A 19,912-nucleotide genomic window follows, 5' to 3' on the forward strand; every position below is an offset into this window, starting at 1 on the left:
GAAGTCAGCTAATATCAAAACGGTTAGTATACAGAAGAAGAAGCGCAAATAGGGTTTTGTGGTATTGTGCGGGCAGGAATGCCCAGACCAATGTTGCAGGATACTTCCTTTGAGAGCAATCTGTCATTTAACCGGCTGTGATTAGCTCCTTCACGTGCAGAAATAGCGAATGATGTGTATACTTAAAGAAAAACTCATCGAAATATTGCTGTTAGGAATCCGTGCACGAATGTGCTCAAGTGCGCGAGCGTGCACGCACGCCATGGTTGCTTCGTGGCTAGGGCGTTGCGCTGCAAAGCACCAGGCAGTGGTATCAAATCCAGGCCATGGCGGCCGCATTTGTAAAACGCAAAAACTCCTGTCTAGCGTGCATTCGGAGCACTTTAATGAAGCCCAGGTCGCCAAATCAGTCTTGCGTCCCCGCCATGGCATGCCTCATAATCAGATCGCGGTTTGGGCACGTAAATCCCCGGAATTTAATGAATTTAATGACACACATGTACACACACGTGCACGCACACACACACAACCATACTCACGCACACCCTTCAGTAGCTTCCGTGATCTTTCGTTCAAGCGTTATTGAGGTTTCTATTTGTTTATTTACTGAGAAAGTTAAGTACACACTACGTACATGCACGAAAATTCTGTTCAGGCTGAACAGAAAGGAACTACGTTGAATAGAAGTTAGGTGCATCAGATAAGTGCTGTAAGATCATGAGAAACGAGTTCGCGTTATTATCTAAGTTTCCTTCGGTCAGTAATTATGTTACTTAATTGGTGGAACAAGTGAACAAGTATTGTCATCCGATGACATTGCGGAGACACATTTTAAGAGCTGCTGGCGCTCTTTGGAGTAATGTTGTTCTTCGCAATAGGCAACAACGCCGATTGGTGACGCAGCACTGGTAACTGAATTTTGCTTTATATTTTATTCGCCAAAGCGTCCCCAGTCAGGAGTGTCTGACTGTTTTCGTAAGCTTCCATTTGGAATGTATATTCCGTTTGCTTCCAGGTTCCCTGTGAACAAAGCACACATTGGTTTTATTGCTTGCGTTTTCCGAGTATTGTGGCTTGACGCACTAGCATGCGTAGCGGCGAACTGTGCTATCATGCTGTCTCTACTCTTACGAGTGCCCGTTTTGGAGTGAGTATATTTTCGTATTTCAGCGATGCCGTTTTCGAGTGCCCCATGCGTCTTGTCTTGATAACACGCCTTAACTCTTAAATAGCAAAATGTAATGCGGTGCACTAGACAGACAGCGAGCTGAAATTCGCTGGCCAGTGATGGGTATATTTGTAAGCACTCGGAGCCGTGAAGACAGGTTATCGATTAAGAGCGCTCTGGACGCCCTCATTTGAATATGCGTCATGTTTAGCTGGAATAGTACTGACACCAGAGCTTAGCTATGGCTATACAGGTGGAGAAACAATCGCTTGATTAGGCTGGTAAAGCTGCGAACATTTTTAATCGCAGCATCTATTTATATCTTTTTGATTTGTTAGTAAACGCCTATTCTTTGTTCGTCTGTCGACTATTGGCTTTCACCCTTCTTCTAACGATGAACTGTTGCTTGCAATGTTTGCCATGTTTACGCTAGAGACCTATGAGGAGTCAAAATTCAAGGTCCTTATTTGTAACAAGAGTTATCTTAAGCACACAGTAACACAATCGTCCCAGTGAAGTCCCCTAGAATAATTTTATACTGTTGCTAAAGCGATGTATATATAGTTCATGCGCAAAAAGAACGAGTTTTGCACAACCTGTGTGCGGCCCCAGATAAACGGGCAGAAAGTTCTCACTCACTCATAATGAGCGTTTAGCACTCCTTACAACTACTGCATAGGATGGCCCAGAAGTGTTCTTGTAGCACTCGCAACGCAAATAAAGTTATAAGTCTACGAATGAAACAAAGTGACGTTAGTAGAATAAGCTAATAGAAAGGATGAAATGCATAGTGCGCTGTTGATTAATCAAAGGAGATAAACATGCATATGGATTTTTTCATAGGTGGGGGAAAGGCAGAAATTCTTTGAACGATTCATACCAAGAACAACTAGGAAAAAGCAGCGTTAGAAGAAGAAACACATTAAAACGATGAACGTTTTGAAACTTGAAAAACAAAAATCGCATACAATGTTAAGCACACCCTTGTGGCTAAGCACGGCTTTCAGGGGTCCATTTATTTCACTTCAATTCATTGCGATGATGTTTATTCGAATTCAATGATGATCCCAACAAAAGGTATGACTGCGACTTCGGTCATTGCTCACAAGGGTTGCAATGTGGGCATGCATCTTCAAGGGGAGTGCGGTAACGCGATTAAAAGATGGGACAAACGAAAAAGAAGACACATAGGGACACACATAGCGCTGTGCGTGTCCCTATGTGTCTTCCTTTGTCCCGTCTTTTAATCGCGCTGCCGTACTCCCCTTGAAGATTTGGTCATTGCAGTGTGTTCAAAAATCGTGCCTTCGAATACCTTTTTCTAAATTTTGTAGGCGTTTTTGTTTCGTGTTGGTCTCAATTGGTGCCTATTTCACATCACGTAAATGTAATGCTCCATACCGGCGTACCCAAATGAAAAACGCAATGATGATAATCATAGGTTGATAGCAATGAATGTCACCCTGCATGAATTACCGAGTTCGATAACATAGTAGCTATTGTTAAATAATTCTTATTTTCGTGTACCTGCTTTCCCGCGTCCTGTACAACTTTTATACTGCGACTGTGTTATTCCGTAGACTATTCTCGATATGTTTGGTGAATTCGGATGTCAGACCACCAGGGTTTGTTTTTCAACGAGACAACGAATTTCGGACAAAGGTGTTCCTATCCGTTCTGTTGCGCGATCTTTAGCGTACATTACAGCGGTTACATTTAGGAGGCATCCAGCTAAGGGAGCGTTGTCACTTTCCTATGATGTCTGCCTCTACTGAGCATCGACAAATTTTATGTCCTTTCCTGGTGTCGATTGCACATTGAAGCATAGCGGCCAGCTGCCGGTCGTGGCTTGGTAGTGCATGCGTATAGGCAAAAGCACTTCTTTATAATCTTCTGGAAATTGTCTTCACATGATCCGGGTCCCCTGCATTGACATATCGGATACAAAGCTTGAGGTTAACAAAGCTTGAAAAGCTAAGGGCCACGCAGCGTTCCAAAAAGCGAATAATAGTGGGCCAAGAGGGAAGAGAGAAGGAAAGCGGTGCAGATTAGAGGTAAAGCAAGATGGGAGGGAAGGTAGCTAATATTGTAATTGAGACTAAGAAAAATTTTACTGGGCAGGCCATTTAATGGTCAGGGCAGCTCATCAGTTGTTCTTTTCGTACTCCAGACTTCATTGTAAGAGAAAGGGAGTGCACTCAAGCGGGAGAAAAACCTAGGTGGGGCCCTGAAATTGGGAATTAGGCTGACATAGGGGGGGGGGGGAGGTGAGGTGCCATCAGCTGGTACGAGACAACCCTAACTGAAGGTTTTTGAGGTCTTCGTCTTGCAGGGAACGTATACTAGGCTGATGATGTATGTGATACTCTTACGAGGAGAGTCGATGTACAAGGATATATTTACAACGCAACATGCACAATGCTGCGGCAATGGTAGCGCTAGCGCGTGCACATTCGACAGCCGCACCGTTGTCGACAAGCAGCAATTCCCTCCCTGACACCAACTGCCGACGGCAGAAGCACCGTGCACGTGTAATTAGGGGTCGGGTTGAGAGTGGTACTGTTCAAGGCGATAGACATAGACTATGACACTCGTGGTTGTTGCAGACGCAGACTGGAAATTCAGCTGAGGGATCTCATAGGTTACATTGGTGACATTTCATAAGACGCAATAAGCGCAAGCATAACGCGACAGAAGTTTTTCGAATTGGCGAACGCGACGTGGCGACAACAGCAAGACGAGCGATCCTGGAGGGATGTTCACTTCCCGGTGTCGGTGGCCATAAAGATATTTTTGCTTAACCTGTGAAGCTGATAAGCGATCGCGGGCAACCTGGTGGGCAGTGTCAGCACGCGCAAGAGCTACAATATTGGCGATACCCATGGCTTAGTAAAGCTTTCGGTATACGCCGGCTTCCAGCACTTTTCAACACCTTACATCCTTCTTGTCATGCCGCAGCTTAGCGAGTTTGAAAGGAAGAATTCGGGAAATTGCCTTCCACGGACTTGGCTAGGACCTGAATATTTATTAAAGTGTAGCCATTTATTGTGCACTTCTTCACCATCTCTATATTATCAACTTCATGTGTGTGCCTTTCTTCATTGCGTGTGTGCGCGCATCATCAGCGCGCACTATGTCAAGGGTCCTTCGCTGCGTCTCTCGGGCTCAATAAGTGTCAACCTTTACTGTGACGTCACTAATGGTGGAAGTGCTTCTTGATCCCTCGTACTATGCGACTCTCTGGAGCTTCGTGCAGGTCGCCGCGTGGGCCTACTGTCCGCTAGCACGTCGTAGGACGAGCCTGCAGCCTGGCGCTCCTACCCTAATCATATAGACAACGCAAGTCGCTTCATCTCTGACCACAAGTGGCCATTAGCGCGATATCCATCTGTTTGTTGCTCTTAGCGGAGAAGATTTTGAGGACTGGCTGAATGATTACTAGAGCGCAAGCTTTGCTTATCGGTGGGATTATCTCCTCAAACTCCGCCATGCATCGTGCTATCTGACGGATGTGGTGAAGACCTGGCTTTTCATCCAAGAGGTTGGTTTCCCCGACTGGACCCTCATCAAGCAAGAGCTTCGATAAGTTTTTCGCACGCTGGCGGTTCACACTGCCCTTGCGAGGAAATCTCTCGATGCTCCCAAACAAGAGTACAGCGAGTCCTACACATCTTATATCGAGGATGTCCTTGCACTCTGTCGCCGTGTGAATGCAGATATGACTGAGCCGCACATGATTCCTCAAATTCATTAAAGGTATTGAGACTGTCGCTTTCAACGCGCACGCTTTCAAGACCCCGGCTACCGTCGCTGTCATCGACTTGACATGGCAGCGCCTGGACGAGCTCGAGTCCATACGCTTGCAGCCAAACTGCGATCACCGTTCTACGGTGGACTCCAACCTGCATGTGATTATCCGGGTCATCATATGCGAGGAACTTAAACCGCTCAGCTTTTGATCTTTGTTGGTCCTTCCTGCGCAGCTTTCTTTTTCAGTATTGTGCGACGTGATCAAGGAGGAGCTGGCTTCCATGACCTGTGATGCGCATGTGGACCCTCCTGCTTCTGGCTGCCCACAAATGTGCAAGTAGCTACTCCACCTCCAACCGATGTCCTTTGAATTTTCTCACTACCCCTATGCGCGCAGGTTTGTGTCACTCATCCAAATTACGTCCACTCAATGCCACTTGAGCTTCCTCCGCCCCCATCTGACCGCACTATCTCTTTGGGCACCGAGCGGCCCCTGCTACCCGCCTTGTCGACCGTCTCGCCCTATCTGCTATTACTTTCGTTGTCACGGCCTTATGTCGCGTTTATGCCACAAGCGCCAACAACAACCGCGACGGTAGACATGTGTGAACGCGATCCCTGCTGTGATGATACCTTTTACCAAAGCCAGCGTTAGGTGTCCCCACAACGAACGAGAGAGCGAGTAGCTACCACATCACAAGACGGCGCTCATTTTTATCCTTCTGCCACTCCTCGTCACTGCTTCGCGCTGCCTCGTTCACCTCTGACTGTCAAGCGCAAAGCTAAGTGATGCAGTTTTCGGAGTAAAAACTGGATATCCCGACAGGTTTACGACAATTCCAGCGCTAGAAGGATGACATCCTGGAGGATGTGCAGGGTGAAGCTTCGGTACACACCTGGAAGAATTTATCTGTTGTTTATGCCAATTCGTTTAGGCATCTCCGGGAAGTTACAACGCCTTACAACGGGCCAATGCAGCTTGCAGCTCAAAAGAACACAATCCACCCTTCCGTGTTTTGTACTGTGTGTGTAATGATCAACGGCATCGCCCACTACATATAATTTGCTGTGTTGTCGTTCTGCTCCAAACAGCTAATTTTGGATTGGGATTTCCTTGCCTCTGCTTCTGGTGCTATATGTTGTGGACGAGGTGTCGTACGTATGACCGACACTGACTATTTGCTTGGAAATGAAAAGTACAAGCCACTTCGTCTGTTCGTTGAAGGACATACTAGCTACCTCCATGCTGCCAGCAAATTCTGACCGGCACGTCCAACCCTTACTCTGATGTCACAAGATATCAAATAGTCGTAGTTTCCTATGTGTGTCTCAGAGATATAGCCCAAAGAGCACCAGGAAATGGGATCGCTCGGGAAGCCGCAACCCGTCCCAATTACCACGTTCAATGACAGGGTTGTTTTCGCTACTGGCCGTAATTTGCTGATTCAGTATTGGCCATCGCCCTTCTAAATGTATCTCTTTTACTTCCCTTTTTCATTTTTTAGACTAACGAAACATTTCGTTGTCGAATGTGTAAGGCGCAATTTAGACTGCCTTGTGATTTTTTAGCAATCTAGACCTTTGCAAGCAAAGTTTTATGTATTAGCATGATAATTTCTGCCTGAAAAGTCCATATTCTGTACGAGTCATGAGATGACAGCAACACAGCTGTACCTAAATATCTGGTGGCAGCAGCAATGGAGCTTGATCTGACAAACTACATCTACATTTAAGACCATATATACGTATATGTAGACGACATATTCGTCCGTCTAGGCAAATTACTCAGTAGAAAGTCTGACCATCAGAAGAAAATTTAGAGAAAAACAATAATGTGCTGGAGCGAATTGAACAGGTATTACCAAATCCTGACTGCGAGCTGACCACTGTCATTGAAATGCGAACCATCATTGCACTCTACCGGTGATAACATATGGTACAGAAACTTGGAGGTTAGGGAAAAGACTCAAGAACAAGGGCCGCGCACGGAGCGATGGAACCAGAAACGATAGGCGGTATGTTAAGAGGGAGGAAGAGAGTGGTGTGTATCTGACAGCAAACGGACATAACCGATATTCCACTTGACTTTAGCACAACAAAATGTCAACAAATCCGGTGGAATATTATAGTTGAGGAATGTGTGCCAAGGGAAGGGAAGCGCAGTCGACGACGAAAGAAAATTAGGTGTAGTGATGAAACTAGGAAATTCGCAGACTCAAATTGGAATTGACTAGCGCAAGACCGGAGTAATTGGAAATATCTTGGCGAAACGTTCGTCCTACAGTGGAAATAAAGGTGGACTGACGATGATGACACTTAAATTTTCCTAATGCGTCGATTTTTTTTTTACCAGCTGATCGCTTTCCATCAAGTTTAAGATTCATTCGGTTAAACTGGTCAAAATTGTATGTCACAGTCAGAAGTAATCAGCATTCCACAGGCGTCACATCGTCGCAGTCATAGACGACTGCAAGAAAATTGGGAACTCAAAGCAGCTTTTTGGGTGTGAATCTTGCGGCATGCAAGCCGTCATTGACTCATACGACAGGCTTGTCCTCTCTGATTGTTTACAAAAATCATTATGAATGACCAATGCGCTAAAGCATGCTTACATATAATGTCAGAAGCGTCCAACGTATTTATTAAGTTATATATGAATAGGCACACGCCTATAGAAGAATAATTTTCCTGTTCACTTCGTTAGCGGTAAAAAAAAACAGACAGAACTCTAGAGAATACACGAGATACGGGATAGCATTTGCGGGAGGGTAAAACTTGTTTTATGAGGCAAAAAGGGATTAAAAGTGACCAGATGTGACGTGGTTACCGAGCAAATAAGTTCGACTATAGCGCACGTAACCCCAACAAAAAAATTTAACTGTGCTAAATCACCTGATATTTATTGTGCCGAAATTTCCCCCCGAAATCACGCCCAATACTTTTGATACTAAGTGAACAATTGTTTAAAATCACGGCTGTGACAACGCGATATATTTAAAAAACGCTGTGCGCCATCTGTACTGTACCTGTAACACGTGCTTTTTTCAAATATTTGGCATGCTTCTAGTATGCTGCTGAGAGCTGATAGCGAAGTTGAGGCCACCACATTGACTGCTCTCCTGGTGGCCAGCTGTGCCTCGGAGTTCTTCTCCGGATGCTTCGAAGCCGCGTGCTCTTACGGAATGGCTGTGCGAATCAGGACGCTGTTGCAGAGCGCCATCTTTAACAAGGTAAGCAGGCTAACCACATTCGATGGACTGCCTTGCGGGCAAGCATGCGACGATGGTGCCATGGGGGCGTAATATAGATTTTGCTGCATGCACTGGCCTTCTGAGTAACAATGAAGCACTCAAGTATTTGTGAGCCTGTCTCGTGGCATTGGGCTATGAGGAGCTTACAATGACGTTGGAACAAGCGTTCGGCATCTTCTGACGTCACATCAATGCAGCCTTACCCTATTGGTTGTAACTTTCAAGAAAAAAGCCTAATGGGCTGGATTTCAACATAATGACTCTATCCCGAGGGTCGCAGCTAGCTTTAGTCAAGCTGTTCAACGAAAAGGTGAGCATTAAAAGAACGTGGTGCAAGGAACAAATATAGGGCATATGGTATTCGGTCGCTTTAGCTCTGACGACCGAACAACGCAGGTTTGAAAATTCTACCTTGCTGCGTGTTAATCTTTTTCTAGTTGAACAGATAGGCTAAGGTTATACCGTGAAGCCTATACATTATTTCACATATGCTGGTTCCTTTACAGAGATAGCTGTTGAAGAATGAACACTACTGTTAAAATTCCTAGCTATAGAACATATGGTCACGTTGTAGTGAAGGTGAGAACGCAGTATAGGAAAACTGTGAATCAAGAAACTAACTTTTAATTGGGCGAACCAGTGCTCACAAAAACAGATGACACTTGAAGGACAGCAATAGTGGCGAAGCACTGCAGTTGTTGGTATTCGAAACCTGATGTCCGGATCAAGCACGTCGGCTTTTATACATGACTCGTCAAAGGTTCCTGCGTAATCGACGGTGCCCCCGTGCCTTCCAGAATGTACTACACAATTCGTATCGTACGTACAATCTGAATACACAAGTTTTTGTGAAAACATACACGATAGATACAATCAAACATACCACTCGAGGAAGTTCCAAATGATGCCCATAGATTTAGCGCTGAGCCGTAATATTATTTGCCAGCGGGTGAAATGCAGTCCCCGAAAAAGGAATAAATAGGTGCATGTGTCAATATTCATATAAACAATGGAACCCGTACATGTTCTACTGTCTGAGCGCAAGTGCGTCAAGTAGGGCATTTGACGACGCTTGCCGTACACTGCCCAAGTTCGAGTCCAAATGGCTTGCTATTAATGCAATAAATAAAGCAGTTCTTTAGCACTATGGTGCCACCTTTCAAAACATGTACGCTTTAGACTATAATGCATTCCATTTGAAATAATTCTATGGGAGCCCGAAACTGCAGGTGACATTCGCAACCCCGTCATTGTCTGAGCATGTGAGGAGCCGCTAGTCCCACCTTTGCCCGCTTTGTTGCGGCCAAGGTGATACACTATTCTTGTTCAAAGCTTGCTAATGCAGTTGTTGGCGTAGCTCCTACATGAACGCTAGCGCAGAAATCAAGCGTTGTGTCTCGACTGTCGAGATTTATTTCGATGACACCATTTTGGCCGGTAAGAACCTCTAGAGCTTGCATACTCGCAGTTGGCTCTTAGTGGAATTGGAGCCTGGCGATGTATGGCGCAAGACGCTACCCCCTAGGTATAATATGAACTCGAATGTGTTTATATAAGCACAGCTATCATTCGGCAATAATAAAATCAATTTGGGACACATATTTCTGTGGAAAGCTACTAAACACGACAGCTATAAGTGGGGACATACTTGTATAGAATTCTACACTGGTGTGTAGGCTTGTTATAACGTGCCCAAACTTCAACACAGGACATACGTTTTTACTATAGAGGCTTAGGTTTCCTACTGTTTATCATTCTATATTAAAAATGTGATCCCAAATGTGTCAGTAGCTTTCTGAAAATTAATTTAGATATTGCAATCGCGAACGCCATCGCTGGAGAATCACCTGAGCTACTACAGCGCGCATGAACTACTACTGCCCAATATCATCGAGGTGCTCCACTGACCACCCGCTCCCTCTCTTGTTTGGGAGGCTGCTCAGAACACCATGTCTCTCGAGGAGATCGGCCAGTTTAGGCGAAACCACCCGAAAGCTCTGCGTCCACTAACATACGTCAACTTCGGATAAATCCAACTCACAATGACAACCAGAAAAGCACAGGAAAATTATTTCCTTATTTTTGTGAAATGTAGAAACCAACAATAAATGAAAGTCGAAGAAAAGGCTGGTGGCTACAGGGGCGTTTCAAACCCACGTCTTCGCATTGCGTGTGCCATGCACTTAGCAATTGAGCTACCATGGCGTCATTTCCTGTACACCTTTCGGGGTATTTTTGTCAGCGTACTAGAATACTATCGCATCAATCAATCGGGTAATTCAGCAATCTGCCGTTTATAAAAAAACGTATATGTATATATATATATATATATATATATATATGGTGAAGAAAAAGTATTTGATTCCGTAGGGATACCATTATTCTTAGAGGCGTTGCACAATCAAGAAAAACATGAGGCATACGTGCATATATTGGGAAATACCTACAAAGATTCCACAGCCACCTTGTTTCTCAACAAAAAAAGTATAAAATTACCTATCAATGAAGGTAACGCGGCGCAATCTTTCTCATGCTCAGAAGACATTGCCAAACTTACACAGGGAAGGCTTATGAATGAGGGTCGACGGCCAACATCTCAAAAATGTTTGTTTTCCATATGGCATTGTCCTGTTCAGCAACACTGGGGATTCACTGCAACAACATCAATGATAGCGTTAGCCATGAAAGTGTAAGTGTGGGGTTGAAGAGTAGTATGGGGAGAAGGCAAAGGTAACTTTCAATAGGATTGCAAGGGAACACAAATTTGTGATTTCTAGTCAGCCTTTAAAGTCTGTGCAGTAGAGCGGTTATCTAATTACTTACATGGGAACATTATGAGGTGAAAGAAACTTATAGACTAATAAAAATTGGTTAAGGTGCATACGGCTGTTGACTGTGGAAGTATGTTCTGATTGGTGGTGATCGGGGTTGGGGAGAGGGGCTGACACACGGACAGTGCAGGGAAAGAAAATAAGGAAACATTTCGTGCTTCCCATAACATAACCTCACGAAATGCGTACACAGAAAAGTCCTCCGTTTTCAGGGTTCGCTTTATCACATGAGTATCACGTGAAACCCGATCCGTTTCATGAAGGCGGTGTACACGAAGCGAAAAAAGCTATTGCGTACTTTCTTTTTCTACTACGCATGTGCACAACGGATGTAGATATGAACAGGTGTGCATATTTAATTGCGACCAGTACGAAGATGAATCCTCCACATTTGTAATTACATCATTTGCATTATGCAAATGCACGTGCGCTTCTTCTTTCGCGTAACATAAATTGCGGATGTGTAGGGTAATCACTTGCGCTAAACGGTGCAACGCAGCGAACAAAGCCTGGCCGACAAGTCACCGGAAGGAGAGCCTTTAACCGCGACGCTGCCGACATTACCGACGGTCATCTTATACTAGCCACCCCACTTTGGGATGTTTTGTGTAATTAAGTAGATGTAGGTGTAATTTTACTGCAGTCGTTCTCCATGGGCAACACGTATGGCGGTTGAAAGTTCCGACAGGTTTCCTTTGAAGTTCACGCGTTTCATTGGCTGCAATATAAAAACTGGAGGACGCTTAAACTTCGCCTTCAAGAGTGGAACGCGACAGCGTTGCCGTCGACCCGCCAAGGGAAGTAAGACAATGGGCTACGGCGCAGCGACTACGCAGCCCGCATCGGACGCGGTGAGCGTCGAGCAATGCAGCGTTCGGCGCGGCAACGAAATGTGCGCCTGAGCAAGCGACGCATGCCTGAGCCTTAGAAACAGCTCGTTTCTAAGGCAACACCGCATTCACTAGAGGCGCGTTTGTACCGCTTTGAAGCATCGAACTCGTGCCTCAGTGGTAGCGCCTCCATCTCACACTCCGGAGACCCTGGTTCGATGCCCACCCAGCCCATCTTGCAAGTTGTTTTTATGCGAAGCATATTACGAGAGCTCAACCCAGCTCCTCAGGCGCGGCGGTGTCGCCTTGAAACCACGTGACACCGTGACGTCACGACAAAGGAGAAGTGGCTTTGGCTCAACTCTTGCAAGACGGGCTGGGTGGGAATCGAACTATGGTCTCCGGAGTGTGGGACGGAGACGCTACCACTGAGCCAAGAGTACGATGCTTCAAAGCGGTACAAAAGCGCCTCTAGTGAATGCGGTGTTGCCTTAGAAACGAGCTGTTTCTAAGGCGTGCGTCTCTTGCTCAGGCGCACATTTCGTTGCCGCGCCGAACGTTGCTTTGCTCGACGCTCACCGCGTCCAATGCGGGGCGCGTAGTCGCTGCCCTGTAGCCCATTGTCTTACACCCCTTGGCGGGTCAACGGGAACGCTGTCGCGTTCCATTCTTGAAGGCGAAGCAGTAATGCATTAGTTGTTTCTTCGTCTAGCCGAACCAAATATAGCCAAGCAACAGCAGTTCACCAGGCTAAACAGTGGTTCAACAACTAAAATAAAGGCTAGTATGCTTCGCATCCTGGGCTTAACCTTACCTAAGCCACAGCCATTTTTTACTCATGAAGGGCCTGCTGGGATTTATCGCTCATGGCCAACGCCACCGACGCCGATGCCGACACCGACGACACCGGCTTTTCTGCCACACGAGCTCCTTAACGCTGTCGCGTTAAAAAAAGTTTTCCCCACTGAAGCCTTACTGCTAGAGCAATTTTCTTGCGTAATATGGCTGCATTGCGTGGGGCGGAGCCGCAGGAGAGGAACATGCCTTTAAGGCAAAAATGCGGAAGCGAGAAAAGTAATAAAATTCACACGAGCAATCAGTAAGTGGACAACGTAATATGACATACCTTGTGTATTTTCATTTCTTGCGCGTAAGCGTTTTGGGGCTGTCAGAAGGAAACTGCTTGTCTTCTGTTGAGAAGCCGGTATCCTGGCGTACATACGACTTGCGTGCGCCACGACCCCTCCGGCACTGAGGTGGAGGAGCGCAGACTGGTAAAAACTATTCGATAGAAAGCATTAGACGATTTTAAACGGGAATTGCTGCCAGTAAACTAACTGAAGAAGACAGGAACACAGAAGCTCGTAGTCGTCATGACCATTTACGCAATATTAGCACCTCAGAACTTCATTCTTTTGCGCGTTCTTTTTTTCTTCTCGCAGCAAAGACAGCTTGACGCGAAGTGTGCGAAAGCGACACGTCCGGTTGCGTGACACCGGGAAGGTTGAATGCAAGTGGCCGGGTGAAGCAATGTTGCGCAAAACACTTTTTGCCGGCGTATCCTAATCGCGTGGCCTTTAAGAGTGCGACGACTGCGCCGCTCACACTGTTGACATATTGGCTACGCGGTTGGCGTGTACAGGCACAAGGTGCGCATTTATGTGTAGTATGCGTTCACAATGCCGAAAGAAAGCGAATAAAGAAAAGAAGGAAGATCATAGGTGATACATCACGTTTCTTTATAGTAATTAATGTTGCTCGTTGCGGTGAATGTTTGATGAGGTGGACAGTCGTATCGACGCAGTAGTCTGGTTTTGCATACTGCGCCGTCTAGTTATTCTAGCTATTCTGCACCCTTTGCTGGCGGTGCTTGTCAGATGTAGGCCTTAAGACATTTTGCATGGCAGTATTAAACTCAAGCAAACACTGTTGGAGTTGGCTGAGGTGCAGTGGTTGCGACATACTCGTCCCGTTACTTGTTTGCCTCGTCTCAGTTTAGCGCTACTCATGTAACTATGTCGCACGTATTCTCGACAGCCACGACGCAGTTGTTTGACGAAATGTTTAAGGAACTGACAGTTGCTGCTTACTGAAAACTTGTGCTTCAAATGGGACAGCTTTGCATGTGGCGTTCTTGCCAATTTCCGAAGTAGACCAAACAGCGTCTTGTGCCCATTTGACCCTCCGGTATCACCCGAGAAAAGGGGCAGATAACACGACAGAAACGGGGAGGAATTTTTTTATGACAATTTTTGTGTTTATTCGTCATGACGGAAACAAGCAGTATACGGGGTCATGACAGGCAAGGGGGAAGCGGGGATAACGGACAGACGGAGCGGGGGGAGGGGGGAAGCTGAGCCCCATAAAGGAGAACTTCAAAGGGGCTGGAGACCCTTCCTCCCGCTCCCCCGTGCTACCGGAATCCCTGCATACGGTAGGAATTACCAAATTCTGACTGGGAGTGCAGCACTGTCATTGAAAAGAAATTTACAATCATTGCATTCTAGCGGTGCTAACACACACGTAGAAACTTGGAGGTTAACAAAGAAGCTTCAGAAAAAGTTAAGAATTGTGCCGAGAGCTATGGGATGAAAGATGCAGGGCGTAACCTTAACAGAGAAGAAAGCGCTGAGGATCAAAGAGCAGGGTGATAACCGATGTTGTAATTGACATTAGGAGAAGAAAGTGGTGTGACGCAAGACATAATGCGTAGGGCAGATAGCCAGTGGACCTTTAGAGTTACAGAATGGGTGCCAAGGAAGGGAATTGAAGTCGGTGACAGTAGGTAATTAGGTGGGGTGATGAAACTGGCAAATATGCAAGCGCAAGGTTGGAATCAGCTAGCGCAAGCCAAGGGTAATTGAAGATATGATATCTCTGTAGAGCGATAAATACGGTCGTTTTACACCCCCTACAATCCTCTCACTGTAGTGACTGCCATTGAGGGCCCAGTTAAGCTGCGAAAGCAAGGTAGTTGCGTTGTGATCAGTGCTCTGTAAAACAAAGTTGCACTCTCTCGTGTGCTTCTTGTCTTAACCATGATCATCATCTGTCTCTACTTAGTCTTTATATATTGAAAACACTGCGCTTGCTTGTTTTCTCTAAAGAGTGTTGTCACCGTTATAAAACACATGGCTTTCGTGACCTGGGAGTACCAGGCATGCAGCTCTAGAAAAATTAATGGCACGCGAGATGGATGACAGATCATGCTGTCGGACAAGACAAGCTTCAATGAGTACAAACCTAAACTAGAGCATTGTGATTTCCTCCCTTCGCCTTGTTTCCTACTTTCTGTTTTCTTAATATAAACATTCAGCCAATGTCCTCTTTTTGGGTAAGCAGATGATACCATAGCATCAGCTCTAACTGCGCTGTATTTTCTTCTCAATGCTAGACAAAACGCACAAACACAGTTTATGCACGTGAACTGAGGTTATGACGAAGGCTTTCAATGACTTTTTAGGCATTCACTTACCCCAGTCGACAGCGCCCTTCGACTACACATGGTCGCGATTACTACATTCTTTTCTTTTCTGCACGTGGCTTTATCTGAAAAAGCTTACACCGTTATCATGAGTATTAAGAATAGAGGCGCTCAACTTTATGATTTTTATGATGTCGACATGAAAACACTAGTGTAGTCAATCTGTGCGTTACTCTCACATCGCCCATATTTTATTTCAAACTGGGTTCTTCCCAACATCACCAAAAAAAGCAACAAATATTCCCGCCTTTAAGAAACGCGACAGGCGAATAATATGTAATTACCACCCCATCGCAATTGTTTCACTTTTGCAGTAAAGTCATAGAAAAACATTTCGCAGAACGTTTAAGAACCTATCTAGGTAAGCTTTGTATTCTTTCCGATATCCAGAGGGGTTTGAGACCAGCATACTCAACCAAATTAGCGCAAATATCACCAACAGACAAAATTAAATCTGCCACCGGCACCGCTAATGTCATTGGAAGTGTATTTATAGACCTTTCAAACGATTTCTGTTCGATTATGCGACATGTTATTTCAGAAACTAGAGTTATTAGGTGTATCTTGCGTCTATTAGGTTTAATTTGTAGATATTTGCATGTTGGCGAGCAACTGATGTATGTGTCTGCTACATAGTCTAGCCCCCGAACCATCAACACCGGCGTGCCGCAGGGGCCAATACCGGGTGCGCTCTTACTTCTGATTTACTTCAATGATTTTAAGCAGTTTTGTATATTGTTTCTGTATGTTTTATGTGGAGGTTACAACTATAATAACCACCAATAAAGAGGCCGACTCAATCTTGTTTAAACTAAAAACCAGCTTGACAAATTTTGTTCACTTGTTCAGGATGAATAAATTAAATATATATAAGTAAAAATGCGAAAGTGTTTAACTTCGTTTTATTTTCTTAAAGTAGCCGAATTCTTCCTAACAATCCTTTTCTCTACGTGGGCGATACTCGAAATCATGCTTCCTCTAGCGCAATGTTTCACGCGATCAAACTGGATGAATATTTGAAGTTTACCTCACGTACCTCTCTGCTTACGCGACAAGCAACATACTTCATTCAAGTTTTACTAAAAGTCCATCTTTTCTTTCGTTTTCAAATTCTGTTGACGCTTTACTACACTTTTTTTCACAGCAATGTTTTCTGTTGCATCTCATCTTGGGGAAACACGTACGTTATTCATTAACCAACCATGCAGCAGCTCCACAATCAAGCAATAAGAATAGCAACTTCCAGCAATTTTATGTCCTATTCGTCTTCCTTGCTCAGCTCCCATGACATCTTGTCGCTTCAGAAACTAAACAGATGCTTACTCGGTAATCGCATATATAAGTATGTGAATGTAAATCTTCCAATTTCTTTACTACAGACTAATCAGTTTCCTCATATAACGTGAACCCGCTTTGCAAAATTAAATAAATTTCTCTTACCTGAACCCTGGACTAACCATGTCAAGTCTGCTGCAAACTACACATCAGTATCATTCGGGACTTTCTTGCCTCTTGCAATGAAGAAGGGATCGTTTGAAATATTTCAGAAGACTTTGCGCTCATACCTGTTAAACTCATAAACACTTCCTAATATTCATAATAGGTTATCTTATGTTTATGTATATATGGTTTGTTTCTCGCTTAAACGGACATTTTCGATAAGTCAGTTTTCTCTGTTTACTGCCCTTTAGCGAAGTTTTGCTGTCTTATGGTTTTTAAAGAGGTTTCACTCTCAGTATTCTGACTTTGAAACCTTTTGTATTTACATGTCATATGCGATGTATTACATGTCCTTGATAATAAAAAAGCTTGAAAATTGTATAAAAAATGAGTCGGTCGTAGCTCACGGAAAATAGATAGCCTGATAACTGCCTAATGGCTGTATATTAAAAAATTACGATCTTACTGACCTCACAAGAAATTGACTATTGTTTGTTTTGGTAGAATACCTCGCAAATTTTTATTGTGCACGCGTTTGCTGTACTCAACATCAACCGACACGCCTGCCCTTCCGCATTGTCAGCGAGTTTCTCTCCTTCACAGATGATGCTCATGAGTCCAACCGCTCTGTCAAGGAATTCGGCTGGGTACCTTGTGTCGCTCGTGGGAGTCGACTGCGTCATAATATCCACGGCTGCCACTGTCGTCGCAAGGGTCGGCTTTGCCCTCCTCTTTACACCATTCATGTTCTACGCCCTCTGGCGCCGTGCAGGCACAATTCCTGTTCTTTGCTGCGTGGCTTGGCAACTTTTCGTTTTCCTGTTGTTCATTCCTGCGATGAAGCTGCAACAAAAAATGTGGGTACGAATTTGCTTTTTCTTTTCTGGCTCATCGGTAGCAACACAACAAGAGAGGCCGTTGATTTCGGTAGTTACTGTACAACTCGGCTTTTTCCTCTGGATTGCTAAAATTGAGGCGAAAGAAAGTGTGATCGGGTTCAGGGACAACATATTGGAACCTTGGCGAATTCAGTAGTAAGGAGAGGGGAAGTACAGAGCAGTAAAAAACAACTTGAAGTGTTGCTAAGGCACCATCGGTGTACGATTGATAGGATTTCCATACGATTAGCGCATCTGTGCTGGAGTTGAAAAAAATACTGAGCAATAAAGAATTCCTGCAGTATTTATTAAAGCAGAGGATGAGGATATGGCCTGATGATGGTGGCGTAAAGAAAGAAGGGACGGATAAACACACCAAACCAACTTTAAAGCTGTTGGTAGTCGTCTAAGTAAAAACCTACACGAGGCTTGCGAACAGCCGCAGGTTCTGAAGGCAGCAATTTACATTAAAATAATCCGTGTCTGTTCGTAATAGGTGATTCCAGCCACTCGCTCTTTCCGGCAAATTAGAAGAGCCTGGTAGGTATTAGCAAACAGCACTTACTAGCGAAACATTTTGTGAATTCCGCCCTCAATTTATACGGAATGCTTAGGATATGAACATAGCGCAACGATATTATTATTGCATTGACAGTGAAAGACGACCAATCCTACCTAGAGCAATCATCCCCTTTGATTCTGAAATCGTACATTGTAGCCTTTCTTCTGCTTTCAGGCACGTGTAATAAAATGCCGTGACACTCGACTGAGGAAGATAACCGATATTTTGTCCTCCGTACGACTGGTGAAGTTCTACGCGTGGGAGCAGACGTTCGTCCAATCGTTGTCGCAGCTCAGGCGACCGGAGATGAAACACATGTTTGCCGTCAATCTCACGGACGGGCTCTTGGACTCTCTTTTCGTCTCCACCAGTTCAGTGGTGAGCTCGCATGCCGCGATTTTTATTTTACGTAACTGCCTTCTGTGTTTGCCGCTATTGTGAAATGAACTAAGGGCACTAATTATGCTCGCCGCAGCCAAGCTACCAAATCGAGTCACCCCCCCCCCCTCATATCCAAAAAGCACGCCTACATTCAAATGATCTTGTTTACGGCACCAAGCGGGGAGCTGAGCTAGTCTGCACTGAATCAGCTGCCGCCATTCAATAGCGCTCATCGGCTGCTCGTGCATTAACTTCATTCTGGCAGATGTTCCCGATAGCCTCTTTGGTCACAAATAACGCATGAACGTCAATAAATTGAGTAATGTTACCTAATTTAGTTAGGATGTACTGCACACTCCACTAAACGAAAACCAAACTGGTAATGTTGGGCTTGGTGCACCTTTCAGTGTGTCGTCGTATTTTCAGATTTAATAAATATAAATATATTATGCAGCAACACAACGCTACATTTTCAAAACATTTTTCACACAGAAGTAAAGCACATAAAGATGTTTTTTTTATTATCTTTCATTGACTAATGGCATCGCGACAAAGTAAAGAAATAACAATGGTACATCCATGATTTGTAAATGGTTGGTGAAGTTAGTGTGCTTAGAAATATTCTTCATAAGACTTGTGCACTTGGTGACGCGTCTTATTTATTATAATGATAACTTTATCCCCATGCAATAAGGCTGTGCCATCTGCTATGCATAAAATGCTGTTTGCATGTCTGTGAACAACCGCAAAGGTAACATCACCATCATCCGCAATACCGAATGACACAACAGCACCGCATATTTTGCGGTAAAAACTGCACCCCAGTTCGGAAAACATAGCGCCACTTTTTGCACAAGAATAATAGGGCATGGAATGGATGGAGTGGATGTCGTATACTCGCACTCTCTGCACTTGTTGGCTGACTACCTGGAAACAATATGCAGAAAACCCAAACAGCTCTGGATTACCAGCTACCTGCACAATGCGTAGATTATCTTCGAGCATCAATATGCTTCGAGCATCGACTACCCCAGTGCGCGGAATGTACATGTAAGTTCAGACTCAGAGCCATTGTTTATTGACATTGGTCATGTTTATTATGTTTCTAAAGTATTAAAATAAAGACAAGCACTCTATTTTCAATAATGGAGATTGCTATCGACATATCCTTTCTAATATATTCTGTGGCTTCATTGCTTCATTTTCCCATTCTATCATATAAATAATACTCAAACTCTAGTGGTGCTGTTATTCGCACTGCAATGCGATCGACAAGAGTTCCTGGTGTATTTAGGAAAAATTATCACTAATTACCTGCAACATACCTCAATGTCCTT

At 44.6% G+C, this 19,912-nt stretch overlaps 1 protein-coding gene across 1 annotated transcript in view; it reads left to right on the top strand.

The window, feature by feature from the left end:
• Positions 1–1,036: 1,036 nt before the first annotated feature.
• The window catches only part of LOC135903480 (ATP-binding cassette sub-family C member 3-like), a 108,332-nt gene continuing 89,456 nt past the window's right edge, over positions 1,037–19,912 (top strand). The window contains exons 1-4 of the mRNA XM_070522069.1: positions 1,037–1,147; positions 7,986–8,148; positions 17,358–17,615; positions 18,369–18,572. Coding sequence (XP_070378170.1) covers positions 1,113–1,147; positions 7,986–8,148; positions 17,358–17,615; positions 18,369–18,572 — 660 coding nt within the window. The 5' untranslated portion in view covers positions 1,037–1,112. The remainder of the gene's footprint in view (positions 1,148–7,985; positions 8,149–17,357; positions 17,616–18,368; positions 18,573–19,912) is intronic.

This window comes from Dermacentor albipictus, chromosome 7 (genome assembly GCF_038994185.2).
Source record: "Dermacentor albipictus isolate Rhodes 1998 colony chromosome 7, USDA_Dalb.pri_finalv2, whole genome shotgun sequence".
NCBI classification, from domain to species: Eukaryota; Metazoa; Arthropoda; class Arachnida; order Ixodida; family Ixodidae; genus Dermacentor; species Dermacentor albipictus.